General features: G+C 51.3%; 1 protein-coding gene across 6 annotated transcripts in view; it reads left to right on the top strand.

Moving 5' to 3' along the window:
* DYSF (dysferlin) overlaps positions 1–12,419 on the top strand; it is a 72,913-nt gene extending 60,494 nt beyond the window's left edge. For all 6 annotated transcript variants that reach the window (XM_054514543.1, XM_054514542.1, XM_036381704.2 and 3 more), the window contains 5 exons: positions 5,206–5,305; positions 5,572–5,750; positions 6,565–6,674; positions 7,689–7,836; positions 9,323–12,419. In XM_054514543.1, coding sequence (XP_054370518.1) covers positions 5,206–5,305; positions 5,572–5,750; positions 6,565–6,674; positions 7,689–7,836; positions 9,323–9,361 — 576 coding nt within the window. In that variant the 3' untranslated portion in view covers positions 9,362–12,419. The remainder of the gene's footprint in view (positions 1–5,205; positions 5,306–5,571; positions 5,751–6,564; positions 6,675–7,688; positions 7,837–9,322) is intronic.
* The last annotated feature ends 14,258 nt before the right edge of the window (positions 12,420–26,677 follow it).

The following is a 26,677-nucleotide window of genomic DNA, read 5'->3' as shown; positions in this document are numbered from 1 at the left end:
GCTCTCCTGGAGCCCCTGCAGGGACTCTGAGGATTCCCTGGAATTTTCCCTTCCAATTCCAGCAATCCCAACTCTCCCAGCCTTTCCCACGGCAGAGCTGCTCCATCACTCTGATTATCCTGGTGCCTCCTCTGGATCGCTCCAAGAGCTCCAGGTCCTTCCCATGCTGGGAATGCCAGAGCTGGAATTCCTGTAGGTGGGGGCTCCATGGGTCGTCCCAACTCAGGTTGCAAATATTCTCTCCAAAAAAACCAAGGATGCCCCTGGATAAAAGGGTGGCCGTGACATTTTTGTTTGATGTGAACACCTGCGGTGGTTGGAAGCCTGGAAATCCAGGGAAAACCCAGGAAAACGCAGGTGCCACTCTTTTTCCTGCTTTTCTGAACCTTCCAACCACTCAGGATGGTTTTCCATAACTTTCCTGGCTGGATTAATGTTATCAGGATTTTTCTTCTCCTTCTGAGAGGGGAATTTCTTCCAATCTGAGTTTCTAAAATAGTTCCATGGAAGAGAAATATCCCCATGCTTAGGACAGCTCTTCGAAAAAAATACGGAAATGCTTTTTTAGTGCTTTTCTCAGCATTCCTTTGGAATTTCCATCTTTGTTCCCGCTTTTTTTGGTGCCATCTTTCTCTTCCAGCCCTGGAAAACTCAAACCATGTTGGCTGCATGGGAAGAGCACATTCCCAGGTTTTTTAGTCCTGCAGGAAAACAGTTTCTGGGATGGAAAATGAGAAAATCATGGAATGATTTTGGATGGAAAAGCCTTCTAAGATCACCAGCTCTGCCAAAGCCAGCACTGACCACGTCCCCAGGTGCCAGAGGGATTTTAAATCATTCCAGGGATGGACATTCCGTCGTTTCCCTGGGCAGCCTCTGCATGGCTGGAAAACCCTTTCCGTGAAGGAATTTTCCCTAAAATCCAGCCTAAACTGGAAATTTAAACTTTGGATTCCCAGTTAAGCCTCTTATGGGATGGGCCATGGGACAGCCAGGACAATCCGAGGTCACCTGGATGTGGATCCCATTTTCCCGGGCATCCGCTCAGGGAAGAGCTCGACTCCCACATCCCGCAGGTGCCACGGGGCGGAAAATGCATGGAATTGGTTTGGGAATGTTCAGCTTCCTGTGCCAATTCCAGCAGCAGCTGGATGGGGTTGCCAGATCTGGATCCGGGAAGCTCTTTAGTAGTAGGAAAGGGTTTGCATGGAATGTCGGAGCAAATGGCATCTCCATGGATGTGCCAGGTCTGGTTCTGGGATTCTTATGGACACAGATGGGCTGGAGCGTGGCCAGGGAAGGGAACGGAACTGGGAAATGGCTGGAGAATCCCTGAGGGAGCTGGGAAAAGGGCTCAGCCTGGAGAAAAGGAAGATCCAGGGGGCCCTTCTGGCTCTCCACAACTTCCTGGAATGTTGGAACCAGGTGGGAGCTGGGATCTGATCCCAGGGGATAACGGGATAAGAGGGAACGGCCTCAGGCTGTGCCAGGGGAGGCTCAGGGTGGACACCAGCAGGAATTTCCCCATGGAAAGGGTGCTCAGGCCTTGGAAGTGCCCAGGGAGGTTTGGAATCCCCATCCCTGGAGGTGTCCAAGGAATTCCTGGATGTGGCACCCAGTGCCAGGGCGGGCATCGGGCACAGCTTGGACTCAATGACCTTGGAGGGCTTTTCCAACCTCATTGATCCCGGGATTCTGGGAGAAGAATTCTGAGTAGGACTTTAAGACCGAAAATGTAAAATTAAACGCTTTCCTGGGAATCGGAGCCGATTTTTTCCCTGCTGCTTTATCCACAAAAATCCATAAAATACCCCCGAGCCTCCCCTCGCTTGGAAAACAACCCCCCAAACAATAATTCCAGCCTTTTTTTCCCCGCGGTTTGGACAAGGCCGGGATATAAATTTCGCACTCCGGGTTGTTTTTATAGGGAATGTTCGGAGCTCGATTTAATCATGGAAGTGAATTTCACGCTGCCTTGAAAGGGACCCATAAACTTCTCTCGGCATCAAATTCCTCCTTCCCAATTCCCTGTTCCTTTTCCTGCCTTTCCAGCGGAGCTCTGGGTGTCCCCAGCTGGACGGGGCTCGGAGCAGGGAGGTTTTGTCTCCAGCCAAGTGATATTTTATGGTGTTTTTCCACCAAAAAAAAAAAAAAAAAAAAAAAAGGGAATTTGGAGAAATGGAGCATTGAATTCCCGCCTGGAAAGGGTCGAGCCCCACCTGAGTTATCTCTGAATGCCGGGATGTTGTTCTGAGGGATTGGGATGCAGAGGGTGCAGAGCCAAGGTTTCGTTCCCTTTTCCTTGGATATTGCAGTGGGAAGGAGGGAAGGTGGAGTCCCAAAGTCTGCCGGGTTTGCCAGCAGTTCCATGGAATTGTGGAGTGGTTTGGAATGGGCAGGACCTTAAAGCCCATCCAGGGACCCCCATGCCACTGTCCCAGGTGGATCCAAGCCCCAGTGTCCAACCTGGCCTTGGACACTGCCAGGGATCCAGGGGCAGCCACAGCAAATCTGGGAATTCCAGCCCAGAGAATTCCCCACCCTCACAGCCTGGAATTCCTTCCCAAGATCCCATCCAACCTTTCCTTCAGCTTCATTATCCCGAGGGCACGGATCCAGCTGGGATAGGTGGGAGATGATCCCAAGTGCGAGGTTTTCCTCAAGTTTGGCTCTGTGTGGATGGGATGGGGCAATGAGAAATTCCAACGAATCCTTGGGAAGTTGCATCAGCCCAGAAGGGAGTGTGGGATGCACCTGGAGCATGGACACATCCATGGAATGCGGGAGTGATGGGATGAACCTCTGAGCCAGGAATTCACTGGGAAAGAAGAGGCACCTGGAGGACATGGAGCTTGTGGAAATTTCCTTTCCAGGGAATATTCCGTCTAGGAAATGAGATGGTCTTGAAGGTCCCTTTCAGCGTGAACAGGTCTGGAATTCCATATTTAATTCCCCCTTTTCCAAGCCAAGCTTGGGAACCTGGATTTCTCCTGGAAGGGACAATCCAAAGGAGCTGGTGGTGTTCACCTTGGACATGGACCCTCTGCCACCTTGGAATTTTCCAGCCCCTCCTGAGGTCATCCCGGCTTTGTTATCCATGGATCCATGGCTCGTGGATCCCTATGGATCCCTTCTTTCCCCATTTTCTGGGAAAAGGCAGAATCAACGTCAACTCTTCCCCCTTTTTAGCAATTTTAATTCAAAACGGCTGGAAAAGCTGGGGAAAAATCCCCCTGGATAAACATCCATCCCAACCCACTGCAACCAGCAGAGGGGAGAGAGGGAATTTTCCATGGACTTCCTTTGGGATTTCTGGATTATTCAATATCTCAAATGCATCCATAAAATGCTCCAATGCAAAATTCCTGGCACGTTTTCCCAAAACCGGGCAGGGAACGGAGCGAAATTGAAACAGAACCATCCAGGCGGATCTCTTAAAATGAATCCAATGGGATTGGAGTGCCCACGGACTCCCAGCTGGAATATTTGTGTTCCTATGGAATGTGACACGTTTTTCCTCCTTTTTATAATTTAATATTGGATGAAATAATGAATCCAAGTCCTGGGGTGAATTTATGGAGCGAGGGATGAATAACGCTGGAGTTTCCTGGTTTTAATTAGATCCCGTCATTTCTGACACTTCCAGGAGGAATTGCCACCAGAACACCCTTGGAGGGGTGTCAGGAATCCCACTGGGATTTTCCTGCTCTTTGCTGGAGCCAGGAATAACAATCCCAACAATCCCTCAGCCTTGGGTGGGATTTTGTCTTTCTCCTTTATCCCAAAATTTCTTTTTTGGACATCAAGAGGAATTTTTTAAGTGGAAAGGATGGTCAGGCTTAGGAAGTGTCCAGGGAGAGTTGGAGTCTTCATCCCCGGAGATGTTCAAGGAATTCCTGGATGCTGAGGTGCGGATTTGGCACAGTTTGGACTCGTTGATCCCAAAAGGCTTTTCCAACCTCAGGGGTTCTGGGATTCTTAATCCTAACTCCTAGGCATCCCAACAGTGGTGTTAGATCCCTGTTGGAAAAAACTCCTGGTTTCACACATGGAAATGGTGACGTGGATGCCGCTTCCCAGGCAGTGGATATTCCTTTCTCTGGGGTGCAGAACTCATGGATAACTTGGGAATGTTCCCCTGGAGAAGGGAAAATTCCAGGGAATCCTCAGAGTGCCTGCAGGGGCTCCAGGAGAGCTGGAGAGGGGCTGGGGACAAGGCCTGCAGGGACAGGAGCCAGGGAATGGCTCCCACTGGGAAAGGGGAGATTGGGCTGGGATCTTGGCAAGGAATTCCTGCCTGGGCTGGAATTCCCAGATTTGCTGGGGCTGCCCCTGGATCCCTGGCAGTGCCCAAGGCCAGGTTGGACACTGGGGCTTGGATCCACCTGGGATAGTGGGAGGTGTCCCTGCCCATGTGGGATGGGCTGAGTTTTCAGCTCCCTTCCCACCCAAAGCGTTCCATGATTCCATGATTTTGTTCCCCACTGTGAGCAGTGCCAGAGGAGCCTGGAGCAGTCTGAGGGATGTTTTGGGGCTTGGAGCAACCATTTTGGTATCAGGAGATTCCTGGGATACAACGGAATCTTCCTTTCCCCACACCCATGCTCCATTAATAAATTCAGGAGCCGCGGGTGGCCTGAAGGTGGAACTGGCATTTGATGGCCTCCGATTGTCCCGCTGCCTGTGGCAGAGCTGGGAGCAGATCGAAGCCGTGGTGGATCTGGAAGGGAAGGAATCCTTGGGAATTCCCTGCTGGAAGTGCTGATTTAGGTGTCAATCCCACATTTTTCCATGAATTAAGAGGAAGGTGAAGTTTGGCAGCGCCGACACTCAACACTTGTTCGTTTCACCTTGGAGAGTCATCCTCACTGGAAATGTGGGAATTTCTGTCACTCCTAAGAATCCTGTTTGGGATCCCATGGAGCCATATCCTAAATTGCATTAAATTAAATTAAATTATTTAAATAAAATTAATTACATTAAATTAAATCATTAAATTGAGGCATAAATTGCTGCCGAAACCTTCCAAGAAGCATCTTGGGTTTTCCACTGATTATCCTTATCCAAGAGTTTTCCAGAGCCTCTGCTCCTTGAGATCCACAGCAGGACACCCCAGGAATTCCAGGATTTCCAGAGCCAGGCTCTGCCCAGCTCTCCTGATTTATCTTTCATTTTCCCGTGGTTTCTTTCCTGGTGGGATTTTAGGAACACTTCTGGAGCTTGGACAAGACGGAAAACAAGATCCCACCCCAGCTGATCCTCCAGATCTGGGACAACGACAAGTTCTCCTTCGACGACTACTTGGGTAAGTTGGGAATTTCTGGGATCCATCCCAAAAAAAGGGGAAAACATCACCAGCACAGGTTGTGTGGACAAGCTGTGGCTGCTCCTGGATCCCTGGGAGTGTCCAAGGCCAGGCTGGATGGGGCTTGGAGCCACGTGGGGCAGTGGAAGTTGGGAGTTTGGATTGGGATGGCCGGGGTGGCCCAGACTCCATGGGATCAAGGGAACATTCCACGTCTTAAGGCTTTACCCACTGAGATGTCTCACCCGGAATGTTCTTCCCTGCAGGATCCATCCAGATGGATCTCAACAAGATGCCCAAGCCTGCCAAGACAGCGGAAAAGTGTTCCCTGGATCTCGTGGATGATTCCCTGTCCTCCGGCCGCTCCGTGTCCCTCTTTGAGCAGAAAACCGTCAAGGGCTGGTGGCCCTGCGTGGCCGAGCAGAGCCAGCAGAAGATCCTGGCGGTAAAGTGACCTCTCCGTGTTTTTCCTTGGATCCTTCACTCCAATTCCCACTTCTCTGGAGGTGTCCAAGGCTTTAAATTCCTTCCCAATCCAAACCGTTCCAGAACTCCCTGAAATCTTCATTCAGTTCAAGCCAGGGCAAGAAATTCCGTTTCCAGCTGGAGATTTTGTGGATCCAGCCAGATCCACTGTGGTTGGCTGGAAGTTTTCCGGCACCGTGCAGAGGAACGATCGGTTTTGTGGGATTTTCACCCAGGGTTTTGGAACGTGCCACCAAATTTGATTCCCTATCACGATTATTCCCAACAATCTTGTGTCCTAAACACCTGGAAAAAATTCCAGCTGTCCCAGTGATAATTTCGAAGGTGTCTGGGCTCCTGTTCCAGGTTTTGGTGGCTGTTCCATGCAGGTGAGGGAATCCAGGCAGGGAATTCAGTGATTCAACCAAAAAACCCTGAACTGGTTCCAGGGAAATGGGGAATCAGGGAATTGGGAAAGACTGGATGTGGAACTCGGTGATGGTGGGTCACAGCTTGGACTTGATCCCAGAAGGGTTTTCCAGCCTCAGCGATCCTGGGGTTCTGTGGTTGCCCAAATCTGGGTGTCCATGGGATCCGGGATTTCCTGGAATATCTCCAGTGACAGGTGAGGGATCTTGGACTCCTGGGATCCTCGTGGTCATTGTTGGGAGTGGTTCGGTTCTGCTCACAGCACATTTTCTTCCCCTATTCCCTGTTTTCCATCCCACGTTCATTCCTCACCTTTCCCCCCTGTTTTTGGGGATAATAAATGAGTTTTTGTTTGACCCATCCAGGGCAAACTGGAGATGACTTTGGAAATCGTGGCGGAACAGGAGCACGAGGAACGTCCAGCCGGGATGGGACGGGATGAGCCCAACATGAACCCCAGGCTGGAGGATCCCAAGTAAGAACATCCCGAATGGAAAAGCAGCCACCGGGGCACGGAATTCTCGAGGACCAAATGGGAATTCTGTGTTTCCAGCTGCAGGGGACTGGGAGGGAGGGCTGGAGAACAAATTCTGTGGTGCTGGGAAGTCGGTCTGGAGCACCAGTCCAGGGGGACTGGGGGGCTGGTCTGGACCATGAATCCATTGGGATTTGGAAGCTGGTCTGGAGCACCAGGGAGGGCACTGGTGGGATGTATCCAGGAGGATGGAAGAGCTGAGACAGTCCGGGGTCATTTGAAGGTTAATCTGGAGCATGAATCCAGCGGGACTGGGAGTCTGGTCTGGATCACCAAGGAGGGTGTTGGTGGGGCATACCCAGAGAGATGGAAAGCTGACACATTCCAGTGGGATTGGGAGGCTGGCCTGGATCACCAATCCAGTGGGATTGGGAGACTGGTCTGGTTTACCAATCCAGTGGGATTGGGAAGCTGGTCTGGATCACCAATCCAGTGGGACTGGGAGGCTGGCCTGGATCACCAATCCAGTGGGATTGGGAAACTGGCCTGGATCACCAATCCAGTGGGATTGGGAGGCTGGCCTGGATCACCAATCCAGTGGGATTGGGAAACTGGCCTGGATCACCAATCCAGTGGGACTGGGAGGCTGGTCTGGATCACCAATCCAGTGGGATTGGGAGGCTGGTCTGGATCACCAAGAACATTCATGGGATGTGTCCAGAAAGATGATAGACCTGAGAGCAGTGGGATTCTGGACCATGAATCCATTTGGATTGGGAGGTTGGTCTGGATCACCAGTCCAGCAGGATTTGGGAGGCTGGTCTGGACCACCAGGGTGGGCCTTGATGGGACATCCCCGGAGGGATGAGGAGCTGCCACATTCCAGTGGGACTGGGAAACTGGATGGCCAAATCCAGTGGGATTTCGAGGCTGGTCTGGGACCTTCAAGGCGGGCGGGACCGGGGATCCAGGAGGACGAAATTCCGAGGCGACCTGCCCTTCCCTTGGCTCCAGGCGTCCCGAGACCTCCTTCCTGTGGTTCACGTCACCGTACAAGACCCTGAAGTTCATCCTGTGGCGCCGCTACAAGTGGGTGCTGATCCTGGCCATCCTCCTCTTCATCCTGCTGCTTTTCCTGGGAATCTTCGTCTACGCCTTCCCGGTACGGAGCGGCTGGGATTGGCGCCGAGGCCTGAGGGGTGGTGGATTCAGCGGGATGGAAAATTCCATGCTGGGGAACACAACGGGTTAAAAAGGGCCATTTCTGGGGTTTGGGATCCTCGTGGGAAAAATATAGAGGGGTTGGAGCATGGCCAGGGATGGGAATGGAGTTGGGAAGGGGCTGGAGCACCAGGAAAAGCTGAGGGAAAGGGGCACATCCCGGATAAAAGCCAGGATCAGTGGGGACCTCTGGCTCTCCACAATCCCCCGAAAGTTTGGAGCCAGGTGGGATTTGGGATCTGCTCCCAGGGAACAACAGGACAAGAGGGAACGGCCTCAAGTTGTTCCAAGGCAATTTTAGGCTGGATATTAAGGAAAATCCCTCGTGGAAAGCAGTGTCCAGCCCTGGAGCAGTGGTGGAGACCCCATCCATGGAATTATTCCAAAAACATCCGGATGTGGTGTTTGAGGACATGGATAATGACGAACAAGGGTTGGGGCTCTTTTCCAACCTCAACAATTCCATGATATCAGGAATGGTGGAGATCCCAAAAAAAAAAACATGGGAAGGCCGTTCCTGGCATGTCCTGAGCAGCACCAAGTGCTGGGACGGATCCCAGGATTTTCTGGGATGCAGAGGGAAAAAATCTGGGATAGCTTTGCCTCCCCTGGTTGCCTTTGGGATAATTCCATGGAGCTGCTGGCTGGATTTGTCCTTGGAATAAATGAGGATGGGGCAGGGCTGGGGGAGCCTCTCCCTGCTGGAAAACTCTGCATTCCAGAAAATTCCTGGCACAGCTTCGGGAATGCTCCAGGACCCCTTTCCCAAGGGGCAGAACAGGTGATGTCCCAAATTTTGTGGGATCGTGGAAAAAGGAGCTGTAGGGATACAGGGCCAAGGGTTGGGTGGTGAATCCATGAGATTTTTGGGAATCCCAGAGGATGGGAAGGAGCAGCGGGATGCAGAGGAGAGGAGGAGGCTCCAGCAAATCAAGGAAAACTGGGAATGCTTCCCACTGGTTGGACACTGGGATGGTGCTGGAGGGAGGGGCCAAATTTATTCCAAGGGTTTGAAGAGGTGGGAATTTCTCTTAAAAATTTTGGGAAGAGCAACTAAAATCCAGGAATGACTCCTGGTGCTTGTTAAATTCTTCCAATCATTTCCTTATTTTTCGGATCATTCCCTCATTTTTTTCCAGTGATTCCCTCATTTTTCCAATCACTCTCTTATTTTTCCAATGATTCCCTCATTTTCCAATCATTCCCTCATTTTCCCAAGGATTCCCTCATTTTTCCAAGGATTTCCTTATTTTTTCCAGTGATTCCCTCATTTTTCCAATCACTCCCTTATTTTTCCAATGATTCCTTCATTTTCCAATCATTCCCTCATTTTCCCAAGGATTCCCTCATTTTTCCAAGGATTTCCTTATTTTTTCCAGTGATTCCCTCATTTTTCCAACGATTCCCATGTTTTTCCATCCTTCCAGAACTACGCTGCTATGAAACTGGTGAAACCTTTCAACTGAAGCTGCTCCCGTGCCTGCCTGGGAATTTTGGGAAGGAATTTTGGAAGTGGAGAAGGAACAACCTCATCCAGGCCTCCAGCTGCTGCCAAAGACTCTTCTTCCCTTCGGAATTCCACCTGGGAAGCGTCACCTCACCGAAGCCTCCACCAAAATATTCCTGGTTTTCCAGCCTCCTGTGTTTTGTTTGAGTTTTCCTGCTGCTCTGGTTGGTAAATCCCAAATTCCAGTGAAAATCTGAGGAGGGGGCAGGGAAAGGAACCTTTCCATCCAGAAGTTGGGAACGTGCAGAGGATTCTCAGGGCAAGATTTGGGATTTGCCGGCCTGAGCAAATCCCACGGATTCCGAGCACTTTTCCCTCTCTGATCCAGCCTCAGTTTCCCTTTTCCCTGTGTTATCCCGTTTATGTATTGAAAACCTATGGAAAATCTGTTGGAAAACCGGAATCCCTGGGATGACACGTCGCATTCCCAAAGCTGGAATCTTGGGAATGGGAAAGGCTGTGGTGCAAAACCTGGGATTTGGAGTTGGTGCTCCACAAAATCCCAGTTTCTCGTGGATTTTGAGGCCTTTGCACTCCTTTCATGGAATTCTGGAGCTGGTTTTCCCTTGGCGCTGCTTCGCAATCCCACAGGTCTCCCATTCCACCTCGGAGAGGAATCCCGGGAACAGCTGGGCTTTGATTTCCTCCCCTCCCACTGTCTCCCAGCCACTTTTTTGGGAATTCTCGGTCTTTTTAGTATTTGCAGAATCCCAGAATCCCTGAGGTTGGAAAAGACCTTTGGGATCATCCAGTCCAAGCTGTGCCTGATCCCCACTGAGCGCCACATCCGGGAATTCCTTGGACACCTCCAGGGATGGGGACTCCAAACCTCCCTGGGCTCTTCCAAGGCCTGACCCCCCTTTCCATGGGGAAATTCCTGCTGATTCCTCCTGTCCATCTGGAGCCTCTCCTGGGACAACCTGAGGCCGTTCCCTCTTTTCCTGTTATTCCTTGGGGATCAGATCCCAACTCCCACCTAACTCCAAATGTTCACGGATTTGTGCGGAGCCAGAAGGTCCCTCCTGATCCTCCTTTTCTCCAGGCTGAGCCTCACTGATATTCCTTTAAAATCGGCCATTTTCCCTTGTGTTCCCAAAGATTCTTATGGAAAACATCCCAAACCATCCTCGCCGCTGCCAGGCATTAATGGAGCGAAAAACCTGTCCCGGGGTGGGATTTGTTTTCCAAACAAATCCGTGATCCACAGCCTGCTCGGCCTCCCACGGATCCGACGGGAATGCTGGGACATTCCCGCTTTTGCCGTTCCCTCCTCCTGTCCCCGGAGCGGGATGATCCCGTGGGATGTGGCACTTGGGGGTTTGTGACCTTGGCAGCGTCAGACTCGAGCCCAGAGGTCTGTCCCACCCTGGATGGTTCCATAATTCCATGATTCCCAGGGTTTTTTCCAGTGCTGGGAGGATGTTAATCCTCAAATTCCCGTTCTCCAAGGAATCTTCTCCCGCTCTCCCACCAGGAAAATCCCATTAATATCTGGCTTCTCCAGCACCTTTGCTGATTCGGGATCTTCCCATCCTCCCTTCGGCAGGATGAGATCTATCCTTGATTCCATGTTTTCCTTGGAGCTGTGGCTGCTCCAAACGAGTGAGGAGCTGGGAAAAGTGATCCCGAGGGATCAGTTTCCCGGGAAAAAGCCGCTGATGGCAGCTCCTGCCCCGCTCTGGCCGGGATTTTAAACCCTGTGCTTAAAAAAACAGGGAAAAATATTTTAGTTGCTTTGTTGGATGGGGATGTAATCCATGGGGGATCAAATCCCGGGATTCTCATTGGAACATCTCCCACATTGCACAGGGCAGCTCCTTCTCCATGTTTTCCGCACGGAAAACGCACGGCTTTGGGATTTATAGGGATTTATAGGGATTTATAACCCCATCCCTGCTGCTGAGCTTTGGCTGATCCGTGGCCCCTTCCCAAAAGTTGGAGCGGAGGAATTGGCTCCGGATTTGCGCATCCCAGGGCGGAGGTTTCATTTTCCGTCGTTAAATGCTTCGTTTTCCTTTGGTTTTTTTTTCCCTAAAAGCCTCCCAACCCCATTCCCACCCCCATCCCTGTTTATAGCCACCATCAAACCACCCGGATTCACTCCAGTTTTCCAGAGGTTTTATTATCCCAAAGGATCTGAGGACAAAAGTTGCTTCTGTTTGGCCCTTGCTGGGACTGGGAATTTGGGTTTTATGGGAATGTTGGTCCCTGCTCCTTTCCCACCGGGATCCAGCTGTGCCAGAGGGAGTCTGGGATTCTCTGAGTGCTCTCCTGGAACGCACAGTGGGAATTCAGGTCCAACATCTCTTTGGATTTTTGAGGATTCTGAGATTTCCCATCCTGGTGTAATTCCCTGTGATCCCAACCCAAAAAATCCTGGAGCCAAGAGCCCCAAATGGATGCGTGATCCATGTTGGAATGTCAGATTTGGGATGCTCATCCCCCATCCCATTGGGAACGCTGCTGTCTATCCCAGAAAGACAAGGAATCAAAATCCATCCGCGGGTTTCCTTTGGAACGTCCCAGGCCAGCTTGGGTAAGGGGTTGTGGAATGCCTGGAATGGGACGGGCTTGAAAGTTTGGGATTCACTCCAGAGACCCTTCCAGTGGGAAATCATGTTTTATTCCCAGCATTCCCCTGGCAAACCTGGATCAGCAGCGATAGGAGAGAAGGATCCAGGGCATCCAATTCCATAAAAACAGGGATTTCCAGAGGGAAATCCATGCTCCCAGTCCAGATTTCATGCCAAGAGGATCCCGTGGGATTCCGGTGGGTAAATTCAGGTGGGAACATCTGGAAAAACCAACTCCATCCCAGTTTTTTTCCCTTGAACAGCCACATCCAGCTCCAGGCCTGGTTGTGCCTCCTCCAAATCCAGGTGGGAGCTGTGGAAAGAATTCCCTGTGGCTTCCGGTTATCCAGGGAATTGGCTGGAATTTGTTCTGGATCACCCGTGCCTGCCTTATCTGCAATAATGCCCAAAGCACTGTGATTCCCAAAGAAATGCTCTGAAACATTCCCGTTCCCAGTGTTTTGATTGTGGGGATGGAATTGTGGCTCCTCTTGGGAGTGGGAATGGGAAAATTGGGATTGTGGAGAAAGGGAAAATTCCAGGGAATCCTCAGAGTGCCTGCAGGGGCTCCAGGAGAGCTGGAGAGGGGCTGGGGACAAGGCCTGCAGGGACAGGAGCCAGGGAATGGCTCCCACTGGGAAAGGGGAGATTGGGCTGGGATCTTGGCAGGGAATTCCTGGCTGGGCTGGAATTCCCAGATTTGCTGGGGCTGCCCCTGGATCCCTGGCAGTGCCCAAGGCCAGGATGGATCCACCTGGGACAGTGGGAGGTGTCCCTGCCATGGGTGGAGTGGGAATGGGATGATCCTAAAATCCTTTCCATCCTAACCCATTCCATGATTCCAGGATTCCCTGCCCATGCGTGGGAGTTTATTGCCAAAAGTTCCGCTGCTCGAGCGCTTCCCTGATCCCGGATTTCCTTGGCCTGATGCCGGGAGTAATTCCACCCTGGAATTCCAATGTGTGGGGACACCTTTGGGACCATCTGGACACAACACCCCTGTTGTGTTCCCATTCCCTCCAGGAGCTGGAGGAGCTGGAAAACTTCCATCCCACAGAGGGGCTGAATTCCCTAAATCTCCAGCAGCCATCCCAAAAAATCCCGGGAATGGGCTGGGTGGATTTTGCTCCCCAATAAGAACAATTTTCCAGGCAGTGCCTGGTTTTATCTGCTCTGAAGGGAATGTTTTCCACCCCCAAATTTTCACCCAAAATCCCGGCGGATTTTGCCGGAGCGTTTGGAAAAGAGGGAGGCGGCGCAGGGAGAGCGGGATGAGAAGTGGGATCCAAGTCAAGGCGCTTCCATAAATTTTTTTTTGGGAGCTGTTGGCAGCTGGATTTGTTGGTTTAACCCCTGTGGACGGGGCCTGCTGTGGGTTCTGCTCATTCCTGGGAACAGGGATCCAACGGGAGCACTGATCCAATGGGATGCTCCCTAAAAAACACCGTTGTGTCCTCCTGACTCCCAAATCCGTGAGTTTTCCTATGGGAAGGTGGGGATTTCCCTGGATTTGAGTGACACGACTTGTTTCAGCCTTGCCTTGAGGCCTGACCCCTTCAGGCTTATCCCAGGATGGGATTCCCGGTGCTGGAATTTCCCCCCTGGAAGACGCAGTCATGGAAAAGATGGTGATGAATTTAAAGGTGGGTTGACAACCAGAAATTCCTGAAATCGGCTTTTTCCATGGATAACCCTGTGTTGTGTGAGAGCTGCAGTCGGGTTTCATCCCAGAAAAGCCCAGAGCCTGGGATTGAGGGATGATTTGTGGGGATCTGCAGGAGACTCCCAAGAAATGAGCCGTGAAACTGCTCCGGGTTTGGCTCCATCCGGAATCCGCTTCCAGAGGGAAATGAGTTTGAATTTGTCCCATCTGTGTTTTCCATTCCCATCCCAGCCTTCCCAAAGAACCAATCCCTGAAATGTGCTGGGTATTTTTTATCCCATATAAAAAAAAAAAAGAGAGGAAAAGGCTCGGGATGCATCTGGGGTTTTAATCCAGCTGCTGAAGTCGGATTGTGCTTGGATCTTCCCTCAAGGCTGGAACCTATTCCATGATCCTTCATCTTCCTGAGCCTTCCCAGAATCGTGGAATGGTTCAGGGAGAGGACCCTAAAGCTCCTCCTATTCCATGGAATCCACGATCCTTCATCTTCAAGCCACTTCAGGCCATGGAATTCTGGCTTTTGGGAAGGGTTTGGTGGGTATTTGGGATATTGGGTTGAATCATGGAAATCATGGAATGGTTTGGGGCGGAATGGACCTTAGAGCCCATCCAGAACCTTCCCTTGGACACTTCCATGGATGGGGAATCCAAACCTCCCTGGAAAACAGGATTTTGAAGTTTGGATTTGGATATTTTTTCCCAACTTTTAGGATTCCCTGAGTGCCCCTCTTTGGCATTTGGGATGATTCCAGGGAGACTCCCTGGCCCTTGGCTGCTCCATCCCTGTCAGCATTCCCTGTCCCGTGGGTTGAACATCAGGAATTTTCACCCTTGGCAACCTTTCCCATAAAGGAATTCTTCCCGATATCCAATCCAAACCTCTCCTGGTGTTGTTTCCCTGTGCTTTCCCTTCTTTTTTGGTCTTTTCCCATGTTTCCCTCCATCCTCTCCATCTCTCTTCCCTTGTGGATTGTATCCAGGCCCCATCCAAGTCCAGCATCCCAGGAAGGGATGGGAATTACAACCTCACAAATTCGGGAAGTGGCAGCTCTCCCAAATCCAGCCTATTTTCCCCCCTTTTTCCTTCTTCCCAGAACTCATGGGAATTAAATTCATCCATTCTCCCACCCCAGTGCTGGGATCCCCTGGAGGTTTTCCCTGGAAAAAGCCTAATCCCATGTTTGTGAAAATCATGGAGCCAAGGGCACTTTAACTGGATGGAATTCCTGGGGCCAGTGGAGGAGGGAGGAGCCTCTTCATCCCTGTTTTTTTCACCCTTTGGAGCACATTCCAAAGGTTCTGTCCTGTTCCAAGCCAAAAAAAAGACGAATAGGATTCGGTGGATATGGAAAAGTGGGAAAAAGAAACCCCAGGACACACCAGAGGTTTACAATTCCTCCTTGCCAATGAAAACAGCGGGAAGAATCATCCGTTGGCAAATCCGTGGCTGGAAAACAAAGCCTGGATTCATTGTCTCCCTCCATGGAAAACAGGGAACAATCGGGATGAGTCATTTCCAAAGGGTCGGAATGGCCTTGGAGCTTCCCAGAGACTCCACAGAGAGGGACAGGGAGGTCGTCGGAGAGGTTCGGAGGTCTCCGTGCTGGAATGCCGGGAAGAGCTCATCCCATCCCTCTTTTCACCCCAGGGACTGGGAGAAATCAGAGTCAGGCGCCTCCAAACCATTCCTGGCTTTTTTTTATAGGAATTATGCAATCCGAGGGAAAACAAACAGGATAACAACACAAAATGCAGGCACGAATGGATTTTATCTCTATTTTCCAGTTGTCCGAATAATCAAAGACTGGGAATTCCATGATTTCCTTTGCAAGGAAAAGGCCCTAAAAATACTCTATTCCCATAGGATAATGGAAATTTCCTTCAATTCCAACACCGTTTTTTAAGGAATACCAGAAATCCCAAATTTTTGTGGGCGATGGAGATATCTGGCATCCTCTCCCTCATGGTCTGAGCTCCAGGAATCCCAGGGATGCTGAAGACTTTAATAATTTAATTAATTTAATTAATAGTATATAATAATATTAAATTAAGAATTAATAATTTAATAAATTATTAATTAAGTCTAATGAATTAACTTATTATAAAATTAATTTTTAAATTCTCAACTCGATCCTAAAAAATTAACTTGGAGAGGATCGTTCCCTCTTTCCTACCTCTCCCACCTCCATCCCCACTAGGAATTGGCACAAAACGGGGATTTGTGCCAAATATTTAATTTTGGGAAATTCCAGCCTTTCCCACGGATGGGATGGAATTAGCCAAGGAAAAAAACTGGAAAAAAGACAGGGAAGAGAGCTGGGATATCTGGGAGAAAGGAGACTCCATGTGGGATGAGATTGGAATTCCCAGGCTTGTTTAACCCATCTGGATCAGAAAACAGCTGGGAATGAATCCTGCCCAAGCAGGAAAATCAAAAACTGGGATAAAAGAGAGAGGAAAAGGCTGTGGATGCATCCCAGATTTTATTCCAGCAGGAGCAGCCGCTGAGATTGGGTTGGGCCTTGACCTTCCCTTGAGCTTGGAATTTTTCCACGATCCTTCACCTTCCCAAGACACAGGATCATGGAATCATGGAATGGTTCAGGGAAAGGACCTTAAAGCTCATCCCATTCCATGGGCAGGGACACCTCCCACTATCCCAGGATGCTCCAAGCCCATTCCAACCTGGCCTTGGGCACTGCCAGGGATGGGCAGCTGCACATCCATGGAGAACCAAATCCCAAATTCCGATGGTTCGGAGCTCCGCTGGTGAGGACAATTTTCCATCCTCTCCCCACCACTGGGAAAATTCCCCTTGGACGACTTCTGGGCTCCATGGAAAAATTCCAAACCTTCGTGTCCAAGTCCTCCCTGTGCCAAGGAGAAGCTGAGGCTGGAGAGGGTCTGGAGGAGGAATTCCACTCCTGGTGTGCCAGTGGGTGGACGAGACATTCCAGGCTGGCTAATTCCAAGAGTTCTGCTTCCCATTAAAGTGCCGGCGAGCAGCTGGAGCTCTGGAGTCCATTAAATGCCACTTTTTGGGAATGGGCTTGGATTCCAGCTGTTTATTTTTATATCCAGGGAGCTGAGCAATGGATGCTGAAAAAGGAATAAAAGTGGATAACGGGAGGCGGGGTGGAAAAAACCATCGGAATATCAAACATGGATTCCCTGCTCCGACATCCCAGGCGTGGAAAAACCCTTTAAGAAATATCCGCATCCTCAGCACCTGGAGGTAATGGAGAATCCAGAATTCCGGGATTGGAATAGCCAGAATCTGTACAGGGAGGTGTGGTTCTGAATTTCCCTGGAATGGATTGCCTGGGAATAGGGATGGGGACCCTTTCTCCAAAGGTGCTGCTGGGGAGACATCAAAACAGGGAGAAATGGGATGGGAATGAACAAAAATGGTTCCAAGTTCATCGTTTAGGAAGGAATTCTTGGCTGTGAGGGGAGTGAGGGACTGGGAAGGAATTCCCAGAGAAGTTGTGGAAGTCTCAGCCCTGGCAGGGCCCAAGGCCAGGTTGGACACTGGGGCTTGGATCCACCTGGGGCAGTGGGAGGTGTCCCTGACCATGGATGGGGTGGGAATGGGATGGGATTTAAGGTCCCTTCCAAACCCAAACCATTCCAGGATTCTGGAGCCCCTGTGTCCTAGAGCCAGGCTGGGAGAGCTGGGAATGTTCCCCTGGAGAAGGGAAAACTCCAGGGAATCCTCAGAGTGCCTGCAGGGGCTCCAGGAGAGCTGGAGAGGGGCTGGGGACAAGGCCTGCAGGGACAGGAGCCAGGGAATGGCTCCCACTGGGAAAGGGGAGATGGGGCTGGGATCTTGGCAAGGAATTCCTGCTGGGCTGGAATTCCCAGATTTGCTGGGGCTGCCCCTGGATCCCTGGCAGTGCCCAAGGCCAGGTTGGATGGGATTTGGAGCTGCCTCATTCACTGTGCAGCTCCCAACACATTCCCAAACCAATCCTTGATCAGGTGGGTCTCCAGTGGACCAAATCCAGCATTTCTCTGCTCCAAGGATCCCACCAGCAGCCGGGAACTGGGACAGCTCCTCTTTTCCGCACCCCACAGAGCCGGAGCAAACACCGGCAGCCGCTTTTCCAATAACATTTTATGGGAAATCCATGGATTAACATCAAAGGATCTCTCCCGGCCAGGTGGGAAGGTTGAGCTCGTAACCTTTTATTGCTCCTGCTCCAGGGAATTGTTCTCCTACTGCTGGGCCTTGGACATCGGGAATGTGTTAAATCCAGCCTCCCCTGGAGCGCCTTCTTCTCCCGTCCTCACCATCCCATTTACACAGGGAATGGCTCCCACTGGGAAAGGGGAGATTGGGCTGGGATCTTGGCAAGGAATTCCTGGCTGGGCTGGAATTCCCAGATTTGCTGGGGCTGCCCCTGGATCCCTGGCAGTGCCCAAGGCCAGGCTGGATCCACCTGGGATGGTGGGAGGTGTCCCTGCCCATGGACAGGGTCAGTTCTCTGCGATTTAAGGTCCCTTCCCATCAAAACCATTCCAGAATTCCAAGTCAGAGCTCTCCCAGGTGCAGAATTCAACACCTGGAATGGGCTTCAGGTGCTCCCGGAGGAACAGCGGGATGTGATCCAAGGTGGCTTCCCAGGGATCATTCAGCACCATTTGGGAAAACCAAATTTGGGAAATTTGGTTGGGAAAACCAAAGAATCCTAAAATCCCAAACTGGCTTGGGTGGAAGGGGACCTTAAATCCCATCCCATTCCATGGGACACCTCTCACTGTCCCAGATTGCTCCAAGCATTTTCCAACCTGGCCTCCCAAACTCCTGGAAGCCGGGATCCATCAGCTGACGGTGACATCACAACCCCGAGCCGTCAGGACATTCCCGACTCCCAAAAATATCACTTCTCCAGAGGCTGGGAAGCAGCAGCAGCAGCAACCCATCCATCCTGTCAGCACGGCTATTCCCAGTTTTTTTCTGGCTCTGGGAACACAGGGAGGGTGGGAAGTGTGAGGGAAGGGGGGCTGGTGGCACATCTGGATGCACTCGGAGCCGGCGTGGTGGCAGCTGTTCCCTCGTCCCGGCCGCTCCGTGTCTGGAATCAATTTCCAAGGGGTTTTTCCTGCCTAAATTGGAGCCCAAAGTCTGCTTGGCTCCTTCTCTCCCGGTTTTCCAGCTGGGATTTTATTCCTTAGCCTCGGGAGGCTTAAAAATAGAAGCGCTGGAAAAGGGGACTGAGCTGCTCTTCCAGAGGGAGGGAAAGGAGGGAATTCTGTGCTCCTCGGAGCAGGGGAAGGGGAGAAATTCCGGCAGGAGATAATCCTGAGCCGGGTTATTCCCAAAGGGATTGAAAATCTGCCTCTCCCATTCCTGTTTTTTTTGCTGGAAGCCACTTAAAGTGAGGTTGAATTCTGGGATTGGGATGAAATCCACAGGATTTTCCCTTGGGAAAATGGCATTGCAGGGCCTGCTGATGCAGCCCTGTGCTCTGGGGGAAAATCCGGGATGGGATTTGTTTCATAACGTCAGAAATTTGTCCAGGTGAATCCCCTGGGATTTCAGGGGGCTTCCTTGGTGTAAAAACCGGGAAAGGGGCACCCAAAAGCAGATTTTTGGGAAGGCCGGATGTGATCCAGAGTAGGAAGGGATCTTTGTGTCCGGATTCAGGTGGAATGTGCAGCTTTATGGGAAAAGAGCTGATTTATGGGCTTGTAACCAGTGAGGGAAAGGAAAATTGGGAATGGCTTCCCACTGCCGGAAGAGACAGTTGGGTGGGATATTGGGAAGGATTTTTTGGGAAGTTTGTCCCAAAAAAAGCACCAAACCCCAGGTGGTTTCACAGGTTTTCCATATCCATGGGTCAGATTCCCCCTGGGAATTCATTCCATGGGTCCTTCTCCAGCCCCTGGAGGGGATTCACCCCAATAGGGTCGGGAAGAGTCACCGGGAGCTCATCAGATCTGGAGCATCCGGATTTTGGGAGCAGGAGCAGCTCCCTGGTGACATTTGCACTGCTGGGGAGGTTCTTTCATCCCAGGAGGGGAAAAAAAAAAAAAAAAGTGGGATCATGGAATGGTTTGGGAAGGGAAGGACTTAAATCCCAGCCAGTTCCATCCAGGAATAGCTCCCACCATCCCAGGTGGATCCAGCCTGCCCTTGGGCACTGCCAGGGATCCAGGGGCAGCCCCAGCAAATCTGGGAATGCCAGCCCAGGCAGGAATTCCTTGCCAAGATCCCAGCCCAATCTCCCCTTTCCCAGTGGGAGCCATTCCCTGGCTCCTGTCCCTGCAGGCCTTGTCCCCAGCCCCTCTCCAGCTCTCCTGGAGCCCCTGCAGGCCCTGGAAAAGGCTCCAAGTTTTCCTTGGATTTTTCTCTTCTCCAGGGAACATTTCCAACTTTCCCAGCCTTTCTCCCCGTGGAGCTGCTCCCTCTGATCATCCTGCTCCTAAAAAAAAAACCAGGAGCAGTCCCTGGCCACCCACTCTGAATCCTGGTCTTTGCTCCTAAAATATCCATGAGGAGCCTTGGGAAAAGCTGGGCTCTGGAAGAGGTTTTTTGGGAGCACTGATGGAGCTTGGGGTAGATTTGGGGCCTTCACATTCCTGCATGGAAGAAAAAATCCCAAAGACCCCCTCAAAAAATCCCAAACCCCAACAAAAAATTAGGTGGAAATGCTGGAAATCGAAGGATTTTCCACCTTTTCCAGCTTTCCGGCTTTCCCTCCAGGAGTTATGGATCCATATCCCATTTTTGGGCCTGAGAAGGGAATTCCCAACAGCACCCAGTCCTCATCCCTGCACTTCCAAGTGTGGGAATTCCACTGTAAAAATCGATATTTCATCCCAAAATCACTTGGAAGGACAGTCAGGAGTCTTGCAATCCTTAGGAAAACTCAGAATCTGTGGGACAAAATCCGTGTGGAACAAAAAGTTGTTTTTAGCCGTGGTCGGGCTCCATCTGTTCCTGCCAGATTTGGGATTTAAAAATCCAGGACCTCTTTCTATCGCTGCTCCTCTCTGGAATTCCAGGGTTTTTTTTTGGCTGAAACCTCGGCTTTCCCAGCAACCTTTTCCTGGTTTTTTTGCCCCCGATCCAGCTCCACTTCTTCCTCAGGAAGAGTTTTCCCGTCTCTGCTCCGCTTTATGGGATTTCCATGCCCTGACGCGACCCCCATTAATTCCCAAATAAAAAATCCGGCTGAAGACAAGAACTCCTCTGGTTTTTCCACCTTTTTTTCCCCCCCCTCCAATCCTTCTGTTTCTGGGCTCATAATTTTTTACGAGCTCGGTGATTCCAAGCGATTTCATTTCCCAGCTCCCTTCATTATTTCCATGTTGGGAATTTTATTGGCGGGGAAGGTAAACAAATAACATTTGTTTTCCCTAAAATCCACATTCCTCCCTTGTTTTCCTGCTTATTCCCAGTCTGGCTTCTGTTTGTCTCATATCCCGTGGCCACGTGGAAGGGATGGAGATGTTGGAATATTTTGGATCCCCTTTTTTTCTTGGTGAGGTTTGGGTTTGGAATGGTGGGGAGGGGGGAAGGGGTTTTGGGGAAAAGATGTTTTTGGGGGATGCATGGTGGATCATTCCCAGAGAAACTGTGGATGTCTCATCCCTGGAAGTGTGCAAGGCCAGGCTGGATGGGGTTTGGAGCAACCTGGGATAGTGGGAGCTGTCCCTGCCCATGGACTGGGTGGAACGGGATGGGATTTAAAGCCCAAAGCATTCCACGATTTTATGAAAAGGGAAAAAGGGAAAAAAAGGAAAATTCTCCCCCAGCAGCTGAACTCCCAGAAGGAAGCAGCACATCCAGGGAATCCCAGAATTCCCACACTGAGCTGGAGCTGTGTGCACACCCCGGAGCAGGACCTGTCTGTCCCATCCCATCCCATCCCATCCCATCCCATCCCATCCCATCCCATCCCATCCCATCCCATCCCATTCCAGGATGGGCAGGGAAAAGCTCCCCATGGGATGGCATTCTCAGCATCATCCTATCCCAGAAATCCAGATCCATCCCTGGGAAGCAGGGAGGGGAAAGCTTTGGAGCCAAAAGCACTCAGGGCGGATTTCAACGAGCCGCCCTCGTTCCGTTGGCTAGAAATAAATCCATGGAGCACAGAAAAGCTCTCAGGGACTCACAGGTGCTCGGAGCCTGTTGAAATTTTCCGGGACTTGTTTTTTTTTTTTCCCGTGAAAATGGGATGCAAATCCATCCAGGGCATGGAAGAGCCCTTGACAAACACCCACGGAGCGCAGACATCCTGCCCCGAGCTTGTCTGAAAAGTCCTTGATTGGAGGTTTCTTCCCGCTTTCCCTCTTGATCCGTAGGAAAAGCGGCTCCTCTGACGTGTTTGTCAATGCCTCGGGAAGAGGGAATGAGCGCAATTAGCTCGGGAATTGTTGTGGAATAAAGGTCAGCTCGTTAGCGCACGGAATTAATTCCCAAGTGGTTTTTCCAGGAGGCTCTCCAGGCCCTTGGGAGGCTCAGCCAGGTGAGGCAGGGGAAGGAGGGAATCGTGGCTTCTCTGCTGCCTCTGGCACAAAATGGATCCGGAATTTTCCTCTTGGAGCAGCTGCACAAGGCAAAACTTGGGGCGGCTGTGGGGGTGCAAAAATATCCCTGTTTTCACAGAATCCCGGGAAGATTTGGGATGGGATGGATTTAAAGCCCAGCCAGTCGCACCCCAGGACAGCTTCCACTATCCCAGGAGGATCCAAGTCCATCCCAGCCTGGCCTTGGGCACTGCCAGGGATCCAGGGGCAGCCCCAGCAAATCTGGGAATTCCAGCCCAGGCAGGAATTCCTTGCCAAGATCCCAGCCCAATCTCCCCTTTCCCAGTGGGAGCCATTCCCTGGCTCCTGTCCCTGCAGGCCTTGTCCAGTTGCTTCCAGTTGGATCCCACACGGGATCCCATCCCAGTCCCTCCTGTCCTCATGGTTAGTGCCTCCTGCCCCTGGAAAACCGAAAGGAGCTTTATTCCCTCACGGAATTCCGAGTGGAGTGCATTCCTCTTTTATTCCCACCTTTCCCACCCGTTCTGGCTGGGCTGGGGCGGGATCTAAACCCAGCCTAAAGCCAGGCCTAACCTCGCGCTGGCCTGCATGGAAATTCCATGCCCTGCTGCCTCCCACCTGCCTCATTCCCCCTTGGAATGGCCCATCCCGTCATCAAAGCCGACTCTGAAGGCTGGAATTCAAATTCCCACAACAGCCCGGGGTTTTCCAGCCACAAAGAGGGAGTTTAACCTTTCCCTCACCTGGGGAAGTGGGACTGGGAGCAGGGAACAAAGCCGTCATTCCTCACTTTCGCTCCGTGGATTTCCTTTCCGGCTTTAAGGAAGCCCTGGAATCACTGTTTTCCTATGGAGCACAGGGACAGCTGAGCAGAATTCCCTCCAAATTCCAGGAAATGTTTTGCTGGGATGGAGCTAAGAGTAAGCAAACAACCCCCTAACCTCGGAGTTGCCTGGGAATGTTGTCCTGAACTCCACCAGCTCTGGAGCGGCTCCTCTGGGATTTGCCAGCAGCAGGTTGGTGTGGATGCTGGGAATTTGGGATTTTTCCTGCTGGGAGCCAGGTGTAGATGCAGCATTTTGGGGAGCTCAGCCCCACCTTGGAGACGGGGTTTCCATGGGATTGCAGTGTCCATGTTTTCCTTGGATTTTCACTGGGGGAACAACCACCCGATGTTGGATAAGGCTTGGAAACACCTGGGATAGTGGGAGGTGTCCCTAAACATGGATGGGGTGGGAATGGGATGGGATTTAAGGTCCCTTCCCAAACCAAACCATTCCGGGATTCTGGAGCCCCTCTGCTCTGGAGCCAGGCTGGCAGAGCTGGGAATGTTCCCCTGGAGAAGGGAAAAATCCAGGGAATCCTCAGAGTGCCTGCAGGGGCTCCAGGAGAGCTGGAGAGGGGCTGGGGACAAGGCCTGCAGGGACAGGAGCCAGGGAATGGCTCCCACTGGGAAAGGGGAGATTGGGCTGGGATCTTGGCAAGGAATTCCTGCCTGGGCTGGAATTCCCAGATTTGCTGGGGCTGCCCCTGGATCCCTGGCAGTGCCCAAGGCCAGGCTGGATCCACCTGGGACAGTGGGAGGTGTCCCTGCCCATCCCATTGGAATAAGAAGGTCTTGAAGGTCCCTTCCCACCCAAACCATTCTGTGATTCCATGCATCCCAAGCTCTGCCTTCACTTTTCCATCCATCCAAAGCCCTGGGTTATTCCCTCCTATTCCCAGAAAGGATCTGTGGGAGTGCTGGACAAAACATTCCCTCCTAAAATAGCCGGGAAAGGGGCTTGGGAGGCCGCGGGGATCAGAGGTGCTCCAGCAGGGGAGCTGTAGGGATGGATGCATCCCAGATGTGGAAGGGAACGGCTCCATTCCAGGAAAATTCCTTTTTCCCTCCCAAAACTGACCTGGCAAAGGAGTATTTGAGAATTCCCAATGGATTTTGTTGTTTGTTTGTTTGTTTCAGCTTTTATTATTCCTTTTTTTTTTTTTAATGATTATTTGTGAGTTAGGTTTCTCCTGATAACAAAAGAAAATGGAAAAACACGGAATTCTGGATGGGTCCAGGGAACGGAGTGCTTGGAGAGGTCTTGGAAAAATCCTGATTTCTGTTTAACCTGGGCAGGGAGAAATGTGCTGGATGAGACCAAATTCCATGATTATGGCTATGGATGGGACTGGGATTTAAGGAGACAGGAATGGGATGATTCCCATGAATGTTCTGAGGGGGAACTGCAGGCGAGAAAAAATCTCTCATGGAATCACGGAATTCCAGAGTGGTTTGGGTGGGAAGGGAACTTTAAATCCCACCCAGTTCCATCCAGGAACACCTCCCAGTGTCCAGCCTGGCCTCGGGCACTGCCAGGGATCCAGGGGCAGCCCCAGCAAATCTGGGAATTCCAGCCCAGGCAGGAATTCCTTGCCAAGATCCCAGCCCAATCTCCCCTTTCCCAGTGGGAGCCATTCCCTGGCTCCTGTCCCTGCAGGCCTTGTCCCCAGCCCCTCTCCAGCTCTCCTGGAGCCCCTCCAGGCCCTGGAAAAGGCTCCAGGTTTTCCCTGGAATCTTCAGAGAACGCTTTTATTTGATGACCTCTTTCTGGACACTTCTCCTGTCCCTGTGTCCTAAAAAAGCCTTGGATGCCTCCTCATTCATAGGACAGGAATCTCCTCCATCCACAGGTTGTCCTTGGAGATGATCCCGTGGCCATGGAAGCAGCTCTGGAACTGCTGCATCCCAAAAATCCTCTCCGGAGCTTCTCCCTCATTTTCCAGAAGGAAAAGCTCCAGCTCCTGTTGGAAAAGGAGTGGGATGAAAAAAAGCAGGATCCTGGGTTTGGTACTGGGATATTTCCCAGCTCGGGCTCACGTCCCACTGGACGTGGATGAAATTCCCTGGATGGATTCCAAGCACAGAATTCTGTAACACTCCCTGAGGTGGGGATCACTGCCCCGCTTTCCCAGGGAATATTTCCCTGAGATTTTGGGATTCAGGATTTCGGGATTCAGGATTTCAGCCTCTCTTGGGGTGCCCGTGGATGTTTGGGGTATTCCAACGAGGAATGGGATTTTCCTGACTCTGGAAAAGAATTGGGATGAGCTTTGCCCTCCCCTCTGGAGCAGCAAAGGTGATTTTCCTGGAAAAGATCGGGGCGGGAAAAGGAGGGAAACCGGGAAAAGCGAGAATTCCTGGTGGCACCAGAGGGAGCTCTTCCATTGCAGATGAGGCCGGAATCAGTTGAATCCTAATCTCCCATTCCAAGTTTTTCCAGGATCAGATCCCACCTGGAACAGCTGGAACCCCTTCCCAAATCCCCGTCACCCGAGGGTCCCAGAAAAGCTTTATCCCGATATTCCTGAAAAATGCCTCCACCTCCAGCCCTTCAAGGATCCCTTCCCCATATTCCCTCTAAAACTTCCACTCCAAGGACATTCCCAGTTTGTTTTTTTTTGTTGGGCTGGAAACAGTCTCTGAGGCTGATGGGAGAGAAGGATCCTGGAAAATCCTGGAAAATTTCCTCCCGACGGGACAACTGGAGCCAAAGAGGACTCCAAGGAGAAATTCCCATTCCCTGCTGAGTTTGGGAAGTGGGATCGTGGATCCAATATCAGGGAATTGCCAGGGACAGGTCCCCATGGAATGCTGAGTGCTCGGATCCCTCCGAGCTTTTCCAGGGGATTCCCTTTCCATGGCGGAGACATCCCATAATTTCCACTTGGCTCCTTCCAAGGAATTAAAGGGAAGAAGAATCTAAAAAAAGAAAAGAGAGGAGATTCCCCTTTTCATTTGGGATTTGAAAAAAAAGCAGGATCCAGTCAGTTTTCCCAGCGGCTTAAATATTGGGGATCATTCCTTGGATATTTTGGAAGTGTTTTCCAAAGAATTTCCTTGGGAAGGGATGATGGAGGATCCCTGAGCTTTTCCTGTTCCCTCCAGGATCCCTGCTCCACAGAAAAGATTTTCTGAGCCTTTCCAAAGGTTTATCCAGGTGCGGATCCATCTGAGGAATATTTTTCCAGGGATTTATCTGATTCCCTTCATCCCAAGATCACCCTGGGTTCCTCTCTCCACCCCTGCGTTTTCCCAAAAGCCCCAATTCCTCGTTTCCGTGCCCTTTGCCTGATCCCTGTCCCAGAGTCCTTTCCCAGCCATTCCAATTATCCCACATTTCCTCTTCCCAGCCCACGGACTGGATCTGGGCATTTTCCCACCTCGGTAATTCCATGATTTTATTCCTCACCTGCTTTATCCCTCCTCAGATCCAGCTGCTCTCCCCGGATCTGCTCTTCCTTAGCAGGGAATGTTCGGAACAACAAGCCCTTCCCGAATTTGGGAATTCCGGTGGACTTGGAGCACCCTGAAAATTGGGAACGCTGGCCAAGAACGTGGAGAAGTGACCTGGAGGAGCAGGAAAAGCATCCCGGATTCCACAGGCTCATTCCAAAGGGAAGCTCCCAAAGAATTGCCTGTGGGTGGGATCAGGTCGGAACAGATCCAGGTGGGATGCGGGACAGGGAATCCGTAGGGAATCGTCCCGTGGTT

This window comes from Molothrus ater, chromosome 4 (assembly GCF_012460135.2).
Source record: "Molothrus ater isolate BHLD 08-10-18 breed brown headed cowbird chromosome 4, BPBGC_Mater_1.1, whole genome shotgun sequence".
Classification (NCBI taxonomy): domain Eukaryota; kingdom Metazoa; phylum Chordata; class Aves; order Passeriformes; family Icteridae; genus Molothrus; species Molothrus ater.
The sequence above is the reverse complement of the archived record's forward strand: the minus strand, read 5'-3'. Positions and strand labels throughout refer to the sequence as shown.